The sequence below is a fragment of the Barbatula barbatula genome (genome assembly GCF_947034865.1).
Source record: "Barbatula barbatula genome assembly, chromosome: 25".
In the NCBI taxonomy this organism is placed as follows: Eukaryota; Metazoa; Chordata; class Actinopteri; order Cypriniformes; family Nemacheilidae; genus Barbatula; species Barbatula barbatula.
Window position 1 is genome coordinate 11,236,124 of NC_136788.1, and position 16,442 is coordinate 11,252,565.

Below are 16,442 nucleotides of genomic sequence, written 5' to 3' on the forward strand. Positions count from 1 at the left end.
CGCCCAAAAACTTTAATTCTGTCATCATCACCACATTCTTTATTCAGACGTATAATACAAAATAACCAGCAGGAAGTCATCATAGATTAAATAAAATTCTTCATTGGTCAATAAAACAAAGTTTGTAAAAGAACTAGGAAAACTGTCAATAAGCACTGGACATTTTGTAAGAACACATTCTGGCATCAGTTCTGGTAAATGCATGTAAAGTTTCTTCATTAAGCTTTTCAAAAAGCCAAGCAAAATATCATACACAGCAACATGTCTTAATTCCCATGAGTATATTTTATAATATTTAAAATCACAGTTTAGTTGATTGTGAGCTGCACTTAGAGATACATCTCATTTGAAGTGATAGTTCACCCAAAAATGTCATGAATTATTAAACCTCCAGTTGTTCCGAAGCAGTATATATTTTTGTTCTGTTGAACACATAGAAAGATATTTAGAGGTTTGCAACTGAGATTTCTGGGACACCATTGAAATGGTAGTCAAAGGTGCCCCAGAACTGTTTGTTTTCCTCAATTCTTAAAATATTTTGTTTTGTATTCCACAGAACAAATAAACTATAATAATACAATAAATCTTTCTACTTTGGTAGTCAATGGCGCCCCAGAAATCTCAGTTGCTAACATTGTTCCAAATATCTTCCTTTGTGTTCATCAGAACAAAGACATTTATTCAGGTTTGGAACAACTTGAGGGTAATTCATAACAGAATTTTTGGGTGAACTATCCCTTTAATAAAAATGAGTCGAATCGTTCTCCGTTGCTTTAAAAGCATCAAACTAATTCAAACTAAAAAGCACCAAACAAACAAAAGGCTCATGTTAAGGCATCAAAACATCACATCTGAAATCTAAAGCACTGCAGCATAGCTAAACCACCATGCTCCGTGCAAACATACTAGCATAGCACATCAACAGCAAAGTAAGATGATCACCACTAAGCATAGTAAGACATCATCCGTGTAGCATACAAGGACCCTATACTGTATATGCGTTAAGATAGTCAATCATTCATATTCAAGACGCCATATACCATCATAATAGAAAACAAATATTCTTGATGGCACGAAACAGAAAAAACATTTACAGCAATAAATGACAAAAAGAGAAATAATCTAGATTCTGCAGTGCAAGGCTCAAGTGTGAAGAAAGCAAATAAAGAAAAAAAGTGCCGGTGAGAATTCAATCGTGTTGCATCAAATACCAGTAAAAACAAAGAGAGTGATTGTGGAATGTTCATCAAAAGTGTGTACAAAAATTATGTTAAAATAAAACAAAGCTTTATTTGCATTAGACTCAAAAGGATATTTCAGTATTGACTTATTTCCAAGGTCGACTGCTCTGTGAACGAGCACTCTCTGAACCCACTATGGATGAACCTTGTCGACTGCTCCGAACACTAGATGCTTTAGAGCGAGCGCTGTTAGTGGACATTCTGCTGCTGAGGCGACCTAAAATGAAATGAAAGAATTAAAAGGGACAGTTCACCCAAAATATTCCAGGTATGCCAGTTACAAGGCTTACAAATGCAGCTGTGTTTACAACTGTACACTTGTCACCATCTATTGGTGAGTAGTGGATACTACATAGAATACAGACACTTAATTTCAATCAATTTGAAATGTGACTCACTGCTGGGCCCACTAGGTATGAACACCTCCTCCAGGTGATGCTCGATTCTGCTGAAGTCCTCGGAGTTGAACCGCCACTTTTTCTCTGCTGGTTGTGGTGTCTGCTGCGGCACCGATCGTTTGCGACCTCCAGGCCCGGACGGTGACGGCAGACAGGAGATAGGAATGGAGCCGGTTGTCATTCCTTCGGGGAACTTCTGAGCAACAACCTTTAACCCTTGTTGAGAAAAGTGAGAAGAACATCAATAAATGTTATTTCAACACACAACCATCCCAAATGACCAGAAACAGCAGGAACAAAGACTCACCCCCTGAAAGCATGAAGAGGTTCTCGAAGCCTCTTTCGCACATGGTGGTGGCTGCTTGGCTCGCAATTCTTTCATCCTCATCGTATATGATTATGATCTTTCCTGAAGCATTTTTCTACATTGTTGTTAAAGTGAAATATGACATTTCTTCCACCACACAGTGTTACTGTGTTCGCCACAGTTTCCACAATTTCCAGAATAAACAATAACAAACAAATTCTTCATCACATTTAAATTGCATTAAATCACAACAAAAGGATACGTATTCAAGCACTTCTTTAGTGTATGGGTTCATTGTCCTTGATAAAGTTGCAATGGGATAACAATATGCTGCGGGTAAAACCGACAAAATCTCGTCATTCATTTCCTCTTATTCTTTAAACAAAAAAATTTTTGTCCATCCATGTATGTTTCCTACCACTTATAATATGGCACTGGTCATACTCGTCTCTGTCCCGCACATCCAGCAAAAGATATGGACAGTCAGGGTACGGGGACTCTGTGATATTGGAAGTAGACACTGGAGATAATCGAGCGGTCTTTTGCGCTTTCCTGTCAAGATCCATTTCTCCCACGCCACTGATGACACTATAAATAAAGCCAGAGAATTTGGGTTACACCGAACAAGGACAATCAGGTGTGCTCACTGTTACAAGCGAGTGCAAGAATATGTCATTGTTATTTTCCCAACAGGGTCTCTGCGGAAGGAGTCCAATTGCATCACTCTGCTCCCTACATTGAGCTATTCGAGCTTGGGGCCATGAGAAAGTAGCCTGGCCAATGACAGCACTTGTGGACGTACAATAGAGGAAATGTTAGAAGAGGAGGATCAGTTAGATGCATAGAATGATTATCTGGTTTCGCTGGATGAATTAAAGAGATTCTTTAATGTGACTACCTTTGAAGAGTAGATCTAGGAGAAAAACCAGCATCGCCAGCTTCGTTGTAAGGAATCAGCGGGGGAACAATCGTAGACTGGGGGGAGCCGTTTGTCCGATCTGAGAGATGGTCGGATGATGGTGACTCCGAAAAAATTGAAACATCATCTACAAAACAAATTAAACAACAAAAATACCAGAATTGTTTCAACATGTATATGGGAAAGAGAAATAATAAAAGCAACTTGAAAAGAAATGAAAGTGTACCATCTGATCTTGCTATTTCATCTTTTATGTTGTCATTTTGATCCGACACTGAAGCAACTTGGAGTACCTGAAGAGACAAAAAGTGAAAATACAGTACAAGTAAAAAGGTTGGGCACAAATTGTAGATTAATAGTAGTTATAAATATGAAAGGTATAGGAATATTAGACGTTTATTTTAAAGTGATCATATGGCACGAATATGTGTTTTTCTGTGTATATGGTGTGTTATAAGTTGCTCATGCATGTATAAGACACGTACAATTGCAAACATTAAAGTGTTGGAACAAAAGATGCATTCTATCTAAAAGCGAATGCTCACTCAGACCTGCCTGAAACGCCTTGTGTAACTACACCCCCACAAATCTACATCAGTTTGTGGTATGATTTGACTAAGACCGGACAAATGTTTAGGCAAGCTAGGTGGGCATACCAGTCAGTAAAATTGCTTTGGAACCTTATGTTCCAGCATCAGACAGCAAAGAGGACATTTTTTAACCTTAAATGATGTATACACTAAAAAATTAGTTTGGTGTAGAAATTTGCATATAGAGTAGGCTCAATCGTTTGTTTGTCTAAAAAAATTATTTTGCATTCATTTAAGCATATACTTAAAGATAAAATGTATTTTACTTGTAGTTTATATTTCTATACCATTTCCCAAGTCTAGTAAAAATGTACAAATAGCAAAGTAAACACTCATCATTCATTCTTCACTTACCAGCTGTGCAAAAGTAGTGACTTTCAACCTTTTAAAAAGCTCATCCTTCCTATATCTGTAGTCTGAAAAAATACATATCAATCAACTCAGATGAACTACACATTAAGTTCAAAAATATTAAAAAAACAACTCTGCTGCATTTTAGAAGTCTCTGTAAATCTCTCACCTGGATCCTGAACATCTCCATTTCTCATGTTATCATCATTTAGACAGTCATTGTTGATACTAACTCCCAAAATATCAAACTCCATTCTGATTAAACCTATCTGTGTGTTCAACAAGGCTAATTCTGTTACAGACTGAGGTAAACTCCCCTAACAACTTTTTATATCATTGGCAAGAACTTCAAGTCCAGCCTCACTACCAAACCCAATGCAGGATGCCAAGTGACTCGGCTAGAAGAGGTAAGGTATCACAGTACCACCATGGACAAGATTTACAGAGGAATTACAGTAGAATCACATCTTCTTTTCACGTACCCCCAAAAGAACAAGGACCACTTATCCCTGAGAAATCAGAAAGAACTTGTAACAAGATGACCCAAGTGGACAAAGCCGACTTTCTCTCCTTATCAGACGGAGTAAATATCAATAGGACAAGGAATCTTCTGTGCACAATAAGTGTACTTAAAGACAAAACAAAACAGATCTTAGAGGTCCGAGAAAGTCTGTATCCAAAAGCAACAGTGAAGTAAATCATTAAATGCGGTTACACATTTGCACAGCTAATGTTTTATGTACTAAATATGTAATGATGGATTTCTTACTTTTTCGTGCCTCCTCCAGTCTCTCCATATATTTTGTCAGGCTGCAGCCTAAAGCAAATAAACTGGATTAATCGACGCAAATTTCAGCTATACACAATGGCTTTATAAAATGCTAACTAAGTTCACAAAAAAGGGAAACCTGTATCAAGTCGTGTTTTTACATGTTGAAATCTTGGGTTTTGTGGAATCCTTTTCTTCAAGTACTAAAGAAAATGAATGAAACAGAATGACGATTTGACAAGCAAAACACTGAGATAAAAAAACCGAACGTCATGTGCAAGTGGTGTGAATGAAAATAAATGTAGTCTTTTCTCTGTTTTGTGCACCAAAAATGCATGATGTCTGATAACGTCACTGCAAATAAGAAACATTTCGAATTTTAAAGAGGCAATGGCGATCGCTATTATAACACCTATAGGTTGATGTGTAAATTGATTATATATGGTTGTATACAACATGACAGCATCATGATTCAACTCGTGTTGATGTTCGGACAGGTAACGTTAGTTGATGGCAACGTAGCAACGTCGCCGGTGTCAGATTCCCTTTAAACCGCATCTCCCCGTTTACAAATATCCCTTGACCCACCTTATAATGTAAATGTAAACCTCAACCTTAAACGTTACATGTTGCCAAAAATGAAAACACTAACCTCTGAATCGCCAATACCCCGCTTTAAAGACATCTTTCAGCAGCACGGCGGCTAACGTTAGCTTCCAAAAATCAAATCTCAAAGCGTCGCGTTCTCGAGCAACGCTTTCGGTGATTGGTCCGTTGATTTGTTTATCCAATCAGCGACGCTGTATATCCGACGTCAATGTTGCGTCCTGGGATTTTACCGTTTGGGGTTGTCGCTAAGCAACGACTTCACGTCCGACGCTGGTTTAGCCCACCTGTTGCACCTTTGGAGTGGCGGAAGAAGCCGGTTAGGCCGCGTTTACGTATTAAATGCTTCTGCAGCTCTAGTTTTACACGTTTTATTTATAAATGTAAAGCTTTGCTTATAATATTTGACTAGGCTATAAGATATTCACTGCACGGGCGCTAAGTTTCAATTTGAGATCAAACAAGTTCCATTGAGTGAATTATCATTTCATGTAAATGTCTGATTTGTTAATGTACATAGATAAAAATCAGTCGTAATGTGAATGCATTAGTTTAATAAATATTTTGAATATACGCACATCTGTTGTTGAATCGATGATTCCGGGTGTGATTGTTCAGGTCTGGAAAAACAGCGGCTGGTTTGAGACACGGGAAGTCGCTCAACATGAAGGCGTTTCACTGGTTTACTTTTAACACCGAGAACAAATAGTTTCAAATGCAAGATTTTAATAAATTTTACTTAAATAATGGCTTCTGTAATGGTAAGTACACAGTGTAAACAGTAAAGTGCATATGTATGTTTTTATGTTTTAGCTAACTATTTTTCGCTAGAGCTTTGTGACAAAGTCGTGTGTATGTAGCTATCACGTGTTTATTATGAAATAATTTGCTTTCTGAGTGAGATTATTATGATGATTTAAGATATGTAAACCTTACTTAAACAAAATGGTAATAAAAACGGTGTGTTTTTGGAGATGGTAACAGCGATTGAATGTTAACTGTAAAGTACTTTATTGTCCCATGGTTAGTGAATGTGATTCTTATCCTTACCTTTGTATCAGATTCTATCACTGGAATTGTAAGTCGCTTTGGATAAAAGCGTCTGCTAAATGACTAAATGTAAAACGAATTGAAAGCTTTCAAGTGTTGGTGATCCCAAATAAACTGGAACTTTTCATGCAATTTTTCTTTCTTACCTTACAGGAGGATCCAACCCTTGAGAGAAATTTTAAAGGCCATAAAGATGTTGTGACCTGTGCTGACTTCAGTCCCAATAATAAACAGCTGGGTATGTCGCCTCTTATTTTCTCATCTTCTTGGCCCAAGGACATCTCACCTTAACCACATAATTCTCTTTCAGCGACTGGGTCCTTTGACAAGAACGTGATGATTTGGAACCTCACACCTAAATCCAGAGCGTTCAGGTTTGTGGGGCACACAGACATTATTACAGGGGTTCATTTTTCTCCTGGAGGTTCTATAGTGGCATCATCATCCAGAGATCAGACAGTTCGGCTGTGGACACCTGGCATGTGAGTAGCAACTGATAATAATTCTGCTTCAAAGTCCAGTCTTTAAGGCATAATGTTTTTCGTTTCTATGCTTTACAGAAAAGGAGAGTCAACTGTATTTAAAGCTCACACGGCGAGCGTTCGAAGCGTTCATTTCTCCAGTGATGGCCAAAGGCTGGTCACTGCCTCGGACGATAAGACTGTGAAAATATGGGGTGTTGAAAGAAGGAAATTTCTCTATTCTCTCAACCGACACACAAACTGGGTGCGCTGTGCGAGGTAAGAGAATATGTGTGTGATCTTTCTGTTCAAAGCAATTGTAAAAGCAGGATGGTTTGCAAAGTTTTGCCCCAAAATATATTTGACAAAGTGATGTTTTTCATTCATGTGTCTGTCCCGGTCAGATTTTCACCAGATGGCCGTCTTATTGCATCGTGCGGTGATGACAGGACTGTTCGCCTTTGGGATACAGCTGCACATCAATGTATCAACATTTTCACAGATTATGTTGGGTGAGAATTAGTGTAGCATTGTTGGTCCTTCTGCATTAAAGGGATAGTTCACCTGAAAATGAAAAGTCTGTCATGAATTACTTGACCGTTCCAAACCTATATAAATGTCTTTGTTCTGTTGACAAAATAAGATATTTGGAAGAACGTAATCAACAGAGATTTCTCCAAAATGTCCAAAAACTGTTTGTTTTCCTAAAATCTTCAAAATATTTAATTTTGTGTTTAACAGAACAATAAAGTTATGCAATTGTTTCTACTATTATAGTCAACGGTGCCCCAGAAATCTCAGTTGCTTAAATTCTTCCTGATTACTTTCTCTGTGTTCAACCAAAGAAAGAACTTTATACAGGTTTGGAACAACTTAAGGGAAAATAATTTGTGACAGAATTAAATTTTTTGGGTGAACTATCCCTTTAAATGTTTACAAGTTTGATCTAAAATAAATGAAAACTTAGGGTCCTCTTCAGGTTTGCACTGTTGTTAACTTTTTAGGTCAGCGACTTTTGTGGATTTTAATGCCAGTGGCACCTGCATAGCATCATCAGACGCGGACAGCACATTAAAAATCTGGGATATTCGTACAAACAAGTTAATACAGCACTACAAAGGTAATGGAATGAGAACAAGAGGGTTTTGTATTTCTAACATTGTGATTTGATTTGAATTGAGTCACGACGACTTTTTAAGGGAACTATTTCAGTTTTTTTAATGGATTGTTTAAACTCTTGCATTCACGTATAACCTTACTTTGCAGTTCATAGTGCCGGCATCAACAATTTTTCCTTCCACCCATCGGGAAACTATCTGATCAGTGCTTCCAGTGACAGGACAGTAAAGATCTTGGACCTGTTGGAAGGAAGGCTCATCTACACGCTTCATGGCCACAAGGTGTCGCTTTTTTTTGTAGAAAAATCCGTACATAAAAAAAATAAGTGTTTATGGGCTAAGCACATACACCTGTTGTTAATAGCCGGTCCTAAGTGTAAAAGCCTTACTAGCTTTTTTGCTTTCAGGGTCCAGTATTGACTGTAGCATTTTCTCGAGAGGGCGATCTCTTTGCTTCAGGAGGTGCTGACTCGCAGGTATTTGTGATGTTTTACAATCTCATAACCATCAGGATAATGTCACTCATGCGCATGGTTTGGGTTTCAGGTCCTGATGTGGAAGACCAACTTTGATTCACTGAACTACAGAGATTTGTTAAGCAGGCACAGCAAACGGGTCACTCCAGATCCACCTCCACACCTGACGGACATCTACCCTCGATCGTCACACCAACACCAGGCTCAGAACGGCACAATAGAGGTCAGCGCAAGCTAATGCATTGGCATTACAATACCTATGTTTTCTCAAGCCTTTTCAAATTCTCATCAGAGATCAATACAGAGTGATATAAATCCTCAAGATTGTGAGATGTAAACGCACTTTGTTTTCAGATTAATCCCATTGTTGCTGATACACAGTCTGGTGACCCTCAGGTAGTTGAGGTGGGACGAGTTCTCTACTCCACATTGGTAAGATATAATCTTTCAGTTGAAATCTTTAAAGGGGTCAAATGGCGTGAATGTGTTTTCTGTCTTCGGTGTGTTATGTGTTGCCCATGTACAAACAAGCACGGTATGTTTTTCTTTTGAGTGATGCCTTAGGTTGAATCTTTCATCATGGTCAGGTTGATCTTTGAGGGCGTGAAGTTTGTAGTGATGGCTATTAAATGCAGGAACAGTATGGTAAAAGTGTTTGCCTGCATTTAGGTGTTTCAGAGGCTGGACATGATGTGGGAGTTTTTATAAGTTCCACCACAAGGGGGAAGCATAGACCAGCAATTGTTCTTGTTACAATTTTTGTTACAATAATTTCCTTAAATAGTCACGGCTTTGTTTGAAAAATTTTCTTTTAACAGAAATGTTTATGGTTGGGTCTTTTCAAATTGTTTATGTTTTAATATAGAGTGGGTATATAAAAAATTCTTCATTTAAACCTGAACGTAATCAACGTTCAACAAAATATTTTGAAAGACTCTTAAAAACGAGAAAGATTGCACAATTTTTTATACATTTATAATCTAAACTATTTATATATATTCATAAAGCACAAGTTTGCAATTAACAAATTCTAAGAAAAGCTGAGTTTGCTACCGTTGACTAATGATGCGCTTTAAAACATTCTCATTAAGTTATTTAGTTAATATTAAGCATATCATTATATCATCCTGATATCACCAATATCAGGTTTTCACAAAGGTATGGCCCAGTTTGTATGCAAAAGAGGAACACACCATATACTTAGAAATCATAAAATGAAATTCCTAAATAAAAAATGTTGTCACAGTTATTTTAATTATAAAACTACAGAATCATATGGTCTCAGACTTATAACGGACTATCATGCCAGTTAGGCCGACAATAAAAACAGCAATTTTCTCTATCTACATGTTTTATAAATTCATGATAGGATCGCCTGTGATAGCTGTGGCAGGCAACTCTCCAAGCCTTTCTTATTTACTGTGCCTCGCTGTGATCCAAATCACGGGAATGTCTTGTTGCTTCCGTGCAAACCGCTGCGCTTTCTCCTTCACAGGCAGATTGAGGAAATGCTGCGAGACTGCACGCAACTGACTGGGTGCCTCGCGTGTTTACAGGAAGTCTCTTTTTCTGGCTCTCTCTTCCTCTCTCTTTTTTCTCATTTTACAACGGCCCTGGCTGTGTGGAGCAGCCCGGGCGCGAATGCTAAAACACACCAGACCCATGCACGCACGTGCCCAAAACTAGGCTCAGATGTGACCTCGCTTTGCCACTGGAGCCATAGACTAATAATAGACTCTTCCACACTATGACTTTGCGTGAGATCTTTCTATTCTCATCCCTCTCTGTTCCAATTGTTCAGTTTGTTAGTGAAGCTTTTACCTTAGATACATGAATACAACATTTATACACATTTTCAAGGTGGGTTCAGTCAGATCTAGGCTGCCCTCTTGGATTTGACCTGTCAGTGCACATTGATGAGGAAACCCTACGATATCAGTCCCTCGGGGTAGAATTTCCTCATTCTGCCTTGCGTGCGTGGGAGAGAGACATGAGGATGTGGAAGGCAGAGAGAAGTATGACCCGCGGCGCCTTTTTGTGTGATGCTTCCTGCCATCACTTCCTCCTGACTGACTCTTTGGATTCAGTTCAGCTTGCGCGTGTGCGTGTGTGCAGTGACAGTCTTCAATGGTTGGGAGTCCGCAGTATTTCTGTTGTTATTGACTCTGGTGCATTAGATCGGAATGCTCCCATGCATGAACCATCTGAATGGCATCAAAAGAACCACAGAACAGATGAACCAAACTCTGTAAACATTGCATCACAGAACTCAATTAAACATCAGTCTGAAACTTTTGCCTCTCTATTGCCATCTCTATAATGTGAAATTGTTGCTGCTTGGCATACTTATTTGTAGGATGCTGTAACTGTATGTGTGTGTACTTGTTCGAGGGTCTGTAAATGTATGCGCGCTACCTGGTGTTATGTTGCTGAAGGTTGCTTGTAGTGGTGACAGACAGGAAGCAGTCAAAGAGCCTCTTCCTATGTGGTAAAGAGCAGGAGATTGGGTGGCTACGAGGTGTGGATACCAGCTTGAAGGCCTGCCAGCGGCTCCAGTGACAAGACTTGACATGACGGAAGTTAATCGCTAAAGATAGAATAGCCCAGAGGAAGGTTTACTTTCCACTGGGAGAGCTTTGAGAAAGATAGCCTTACAGGGAGAGAGAGTGAATTGTCGTGCTGAATAGATGAAACGCAGATATCAACAGGGAGGAGATTCAGGCTGTTTTTTAAAAGAACTTTAAAGGGATAGTTTAAAGAAATTATAATTATTTCATCCTTGACTCACTCCGATGTCAGTCCAAACCTGTATGACTTTCTTTCTTTCGCAGAAGTCAAAAGAAGATATTTTGAAGAATGTTGATAACCAAACAACATTGGACTTCCATTGTATGGACCTAAAACCACCTTTTTCAATATGGTTTTTGTGTTCCACAGAAGAAAGAGTCACTACCTGTTTTGAATGACACGCTGTGGAATAAATTGACACTTTTTTTCATTTTGATGGTAAATTATCCCTTTAAGGGGTTTGCTTTGTCTGCTGACGACAACAGACTAGTGAAAGCTTTAAAAGGACATTTTACCCCAAAATGAAAATTGTTACAATTTGTGTTTCGCAGAACAAAGAGATTTTTACAGGTTTGTAACCAAGGCAGATATTTGGAAGAACTCCAGGAACCAAGCAGATCTTATCCCCCATTGAATTTATCTTCCCTACTATGGCAGTAAATGGGGGGTGAGATCTGTTTGGTTACTGGAAGTCTTCCAAATATCTTTTTCTGTGATCATCAGAACAAAGAAATGTGTACAGGTTTGGAAAAACCTGAGGGTGAATAAATGATGAATTTTCATTTTTGGGTAAACTGTCCCTTAAGTTTTTATTAAGTAAAAAAAGAATTTGTTACAGTTTTTACTTTGTACAATTTGGATGAAACCTACCACCTACAATTATCATATGACAAAATGCGAAAGGTTGAAAATATTTATTAACAGCCATTGTGTTGTGTTATTGCAACCATTATTTTGTTAAACTATGTCCTGAGACAAAATGTAAAGTCTATGTGGCGTATTGTCCATCCCATAATTTGCTGGACTGTCCCATAAACCTCCGGCAGGATCTGATGACGTCAGTCGTCAGCACACAACCAAACTCCATGTCTCCACATCGCTTTATGATACGCCGGACAAACGGGCGCTTGCACGCAGGAACCAAGACGGGTTCAAAACTTATTCAGCACAGGACACACCCAGAGCTCGGCACATCCGCTTTTATATTCAACCTCTAGAACAGAGCGTGTCAGTATATCTTCCTTTCTCAATCCACCTTTAAACACACTGATTTCTGTCTCTCTTTTCCCTTGCCTTTTATCTCGCTTCCCATTTGTCTGCATTTTATCTCGTGGCTCCTCAGTTTTCCGCCTTCCACGGAAGGCTATTGACCCGTCTCTTAGAATAGAGCCGTTCCATCCGTTGAGTCACAAGCACTTTAACTTAATGGGTGATCTCACTTCCTTCATTAAAGCAGATGGTTCCCAAACAGTCCAGACCTCATCTCAAGTACCTGTCAAAATAAAGCACCGTCACGTTGAGGAGAGTTGAAAGGACCTTATCAGAATCTGGCTCAGGGTCTGTTTTTCTTTTCCAACCTGAAATTTTCTCCATATCTATGAGCGTTCTCAAGGGTATACAATGGCTCGGAGGGGCATAGCTTAAAATACGCTGACAGTTAGTTGACATTAATTCTAAAAATAGTGCGCCTGGAGTGTTGCAGGTAACGTTTTCTCGGACTGTATTAACTGTGCTGTTTTTTATTCAGCACTGTAGTTTGGGTTTTAGATCATATTGTTTTTCTGTGGCTTAATGGGTGGAGCAAAGTTTTAGCATCATTGTTTTTTTTTTCTCTGTGAATAAATGTTAATAGACCCTGATAGCACACGTTCATCTGGCAGATGTCTATTTGATATCTGCATTTTCATCAGCAAGACATCTGGCAGATGCTGTTTGCTCATCTGCCCTACATCTCTGAGACGTCTGCTGTCAGATGTCATATAGACCTCCAGAAGATGAGTATGATTTAGAATGGAGGTACAACAGCTCTTAAGATGTTGAGCAGATGTTTTTACAAAGCAGATATTTTCCAGTTCTCCAGATCTTTAGCAGACATCTGATGTACCTGTGCTATCTGGGGAAGGAATTTTTTAAGCCCGATTCACATTTCTTTTCCCTGCGCATATTTGTAATTTTGTATGTAGATGCACAGCAAATAAAATTCTGTCACTGTTTATTCACCTTCATGTCAATCAAAATCTATATAGGGCTCTTTGTTCTGTGGAGCACTAAAGAAGATATTTTAAGAAATGTGGTTTTGTGTCCACCCAATGGAAGTCAATGGAGATAAAGTTGTTTGGTTACTAGCAAACAACTATCTTCTTGCAGAAGAAACTCATACATACCACCTTTAGTGATGTTAAAAATATCCAGTTATTGAATGGCTATTACTATTATTGATAGTGGATGGCTATTAGTTTTGCTAATAATTTTTTGGATTTGGGGCTTGTTCAAATTCCTAACTCTATTAAACTTTGACATGTAACTCCTCCTGTACCAATTGTGATATAGACATGAATAAAACATCAAATATAATTTTTTGCAGAGAAGAGCTGTGCCACACATTTTGTTTAATTCCATTTAATTCCACTTAAAACAAAAATGAAACTCTTGAGCTTTAAATGAGCTTTCCAGACATGGAAAAGAATGCTGAAACACATTTAATCTGTTGTTCGCTGCAATTGACAAACCTATTTGATCTTTTTAAATTCCTGTTAAGAGCCCTTTCATTCAGTAAAGTGTTTGTTTGTGTACATGTTTTTTAACCGCATAGTTACGACCTTTGCAGAATATCTGAAAACATATGCCAATTAATAACACAGGGTCTGTTCTCCATGACCCGGCGCTTTCAAAGAGAGGTGCAGCATGCACCGGTCGTGATTTATTTCTCTCGCTTTTGATGCTCCATTTTTCTGTCGCTTTCCTCTTCACCTGTGCGAGTTATTTTTATCGTAGTGCGAACGCAGGGTGGAATGGCCTCTTTGAACTGCGTAGGATGAGCTATGAAAACAGCTTTTTACTCACGGAAAAAACTACCCCTTTTTAAAGTTGAAAAACAACTTTGAACTAAACAAAATCAACCCACGTGTACTCTTAAGAATTGGTTTTATCAACGATTTATTTTTAGTTTTTGAAGAGGTACGTTTGGGTTGGATTTTTGGGAAAATTACAGTCTTAGCTTAACAAAAAGAATGTAAACATGTTTATTGGCTTGAGTATTTAAAGAGAACAAAGTAATAAAACAAATGTACTTCCTCTGAAGCTAAAGTACATGAGGGTCATGGGCTCAGGAGGTACAGCTGAAATTCAATGCTGGTTAGGGTTAGAGGGTCAGTTGCATCCCCCCGGCCCACCTGTTAGGAAGTTATTCATTTCGGTTACTGCGCCATTGCTCTCTTTTTCCCATCTCACTTCAGTCTCCATGATAGTCACCACTTTTAAAATAATACATTTCTCAAAATTTAAGTTTTTCCTAATCTTCTAGTGTTTCAAAACCTGTATCACTTTCTCAAAATAAATGGTGACAGCTGTCAAGCAAGATGAGCTAATATTTCACTGCCTAGAGACTTAGACTGATTTTATGATGCTATTTGTCTCTTAAGTTTAAAAGCGCTTTTTTGGAGTTTGAGAGGAATGTGTATAAAAATCCTTTTGGCTGTTAACTTCAAGATTTATCCCTTTAGTTATTATTCCTTGCTCCTCAATCTTTTTTTCCAAAGACTCAAACTGTGGCCCTCCCACCATCACGCCACCACTTCCGACCCCATTTTCTTTTCCCTAACACAAACACCACACGCACGCTGACAGCACCACTGTTGCCTGTTTGGCGTCAGCTGCCTTCAACAGCTCACAATGAAACGCACGGGGAATGTCTGTGGCCCTTTGAACCTCCATTCCCCCACGTCCAATGCTGCACGTCCCCCCGCCTTAGCCCCACCATCCACGCGAGGGCTATCAGGCGCCTTTCTGCCGACCTGTCCGGCCTTTACGAGCTTAACCCTGCGCAAGGCGCCGCATTCTTCCTTGCCTCTGGGAAATGTATTAGCATTACTCATCCTGTTCTCTCGAACCCACTCCCTTGAAGATGAAGGCAGGTCTTTGGGCTGAACCGAGAATGGGGGCTTTGACAGGAACTTTGAATGGAGGCAAGGCCCAGCTAAAGTGCACTTAACCGTAAAGCTCCACATTCCTCACAGGGCCTCCTCGTGCGAACGAGAGCAGTCGACTGCGCCAACAGCGCTGTTCGCATCTATCTCCAACACTCTGCAAATATGCAGTGTCAGGAGATTGAGGTCATTGCAGTTCTTATCTGAAAGTGCCTTAATGTCTGTGTACACGTCACCTCTTAACCCCTTTAACGGCTTGAAATGCATTATGCGGAAGTGTTTTTCTGTTTCCGCTTTAATAGAAGCAACAATTATATAGAGACTTTATACAAAAGTGGCAGTTTTCATGTTGATTTAACTGTACAGGATACACAAACTTTTAAAGATTACATTTTTTGGAAGGGGAAATTCGAGTGTTTAGTTGTGGTTATATGGTAACATTCCTCTTGTCCGGCTAGGTCACATTTAGAAGAAGCACTAGAAGAACTCATTGTCTTTGCAGTTTCCCACAGCTACTTTGCAGTCGATTTGGCAATATAGAGTTCGAAAGCAGATTATCCAGCATTTGTGTAGCAATGGGTTTAACTTCAGTTAAATCCCACACAGTGATTCTCTTGTTTCCATATTTGTGTGAATAGATTGGTTTCCGATGTCTGTAAACTTCTGACTTCTTTTGTTGTCCAAATCGTTCATAGCAAGCCGTAATGTAAAGGAATAACACTGATTAAATAAGCGAATGTAAAGATATAACATTAATGTGAATCTAATTTTGTTGTATGTACAGTAAGGGATTCTGTGTTTTGTTTGTGTCTTAGTCTTTTTTTATGTTAAACTGAATATTAATTATATATGGGACTGCTCTTTTTATACTTGTGCTACAACTATTTGGACTGTGCTACAAAACTTTAAGCCTCTGTAGCACCAGTGCTATGTGCAAACGTTCAGCCCTGCCGATGAATCTTGGCATTGTCATCTTGAAATATGCCTGTGAAATTAAGAAAAAAAATCCATTGATGGAATAACCTGGTCATATATTCAGGTAGTCAGCTGACCTCATTCCTGTGCACATACAGTACTGTAACGTTGCTTGAATCTAGATCTGACCAACTGCAGCCACCCCAGATAGCACTGCCCAGTTGGTGACTTTTTATTTTGGACTGGCAATGGATATGGGTTTGGAATGACATTAAGATGAGTAAATGATGTAGGAACTTTCAGACCAGCAGACCAAATGCAAATTATATCTATTTTTTATCTTTTATTGACATAATAGCTCTGTTATCACCAGCCAGGAGATTTATTGTCAGTGTGAGGCTTATTTCCATCAGGCCGGAAGCTCGATCACTTCGCACAGAGCTGAGAGAAACCTCCATAGCCTGAGAAATGACCCTGAGTTTAACAAACTCATGTCAACCTACACCGCACTGAGCTTTCCATAATCAT

At 38.9% G+C, this 16,442-nt stretch overlaps 2 protein-coding genes across 5 annotated transcripts in view; one reads left to right on the plus strand and one right to left on the minus strand.

The window, feature by feature from the left end:
• cep41 (centrosomal protein 41) lies at nucleotides 1-5,477 on the minus strand. Its single transcript, XM_079449884.1, has 11 exons — nucleotides 5,228-5,477; nucleotides 4,715-4,778; nucleotides 4,576-4,623; nucleotides 3,810-3,871; nucleotides 3,092-3,158; nucleotides 2,845-2,992; nucleotides 2,365-2,534; nucleotides 2,209-2,276; nucleotides 1,947-2,061; nucleotides 1,640-1,855; nucleotides 1-1,458 (listed from the first exon to the last, which is right to left on the minus strand). The coding sequence occupies exons 1-11, from the start codon at nucleotides 5,258-5,260 to the stop codon at nucleotides 1,328-1,330; spliced, it is 1,122 nt and encodes a 373-aa protein (XP_079306010.1). The 5' UTR covers nucleotides 5,261-5,477; the 3' UTR covers nucleotides 1-1,327.
• poc1b (POC1 centriolar protein B) overlaps nucleotides 5,411-16,442 on the plus strand; it is a 25,826-nt gene continuing 14,794 nt past the window's right edge. The window contains exons 1-11 of one of the 4 annotated variants that reach the window (XM_079449882.1): nucleotides 5,413-5,500; nucleotides 5,800-5,942; nucleotides 6,385-6,469; nucleotides 6,542-6,713; nucleotides 6,792-6,971; nucleotides 7,097-7,204; nucleotides 7,697-7,812; nucleotides 7,959-8,092; nucleotides 8,218-8,286; nucleotides 8,357-8,509; nucleotides 8,641-8,718. In XM_079449882.1, the coding sequence (XP_079306008.1) occupies nucleotides 5,928-5,942; nucleotides 6,385-6,469; nucleotides 6,542-6,713; nucleotides 6,792-6,971; nucleotides 7,097-7,204; nucleotides 7,697-7,812; nucleotides 7,959-8,092; nucleotides 8,218-8,286; nucleotides 8,357-8,509; nucleotides 8,641-8,718 (1,110 nt within the window). In that variant the 5' untranslated portion in view covers nucleotides 5,413-5,500; nucleotides 5,800-5,927. Of the gene's footprint in view, nucleotides 5,673-5,799; nucleotides 5,943-6,384; nucleotides 6,470-6,541; nucleotides 6,714-6,791; nucleotides 6,972-7,096; nucleotides 7,205-7,696; nucleotides 7,813-7,958; nucleotides 8,093-8,217; nucleotides 8,287-8,356; nucleotides 8,510-8,640; nucleotides 8,719-16,442 lie in introns of all 4 variants that reach the window. The other 3 variants (XM_079449881.1, XM_079449880.1, XM_079449883.1) reach the window with 3 other exon arrangements.

Bases quoted from the DNA above. Each gene is read 5' to 3' on its own strand.
- cep41 (XM_079449884.1), bottom strand. From the start codon at position 5,260: ATGTCTTTAAAGCGGGGTATTGGCGATTCAGAG. The intron at 4,624-4,714 runs GTTTCCCTTTTT...TATTTGCTTTAG, and splicing joins AAAAACACGACTTGATACAG to GCTGCAGCCTGACAAAATAT. The intron at 1,856-1,946 runs GTGAGTCTTTGT...TTTCTCAACAAG, and splicing joins CCTCTTCATGCTTTCAGGGG to GGTTAAAGGTTGTTGCTCAG.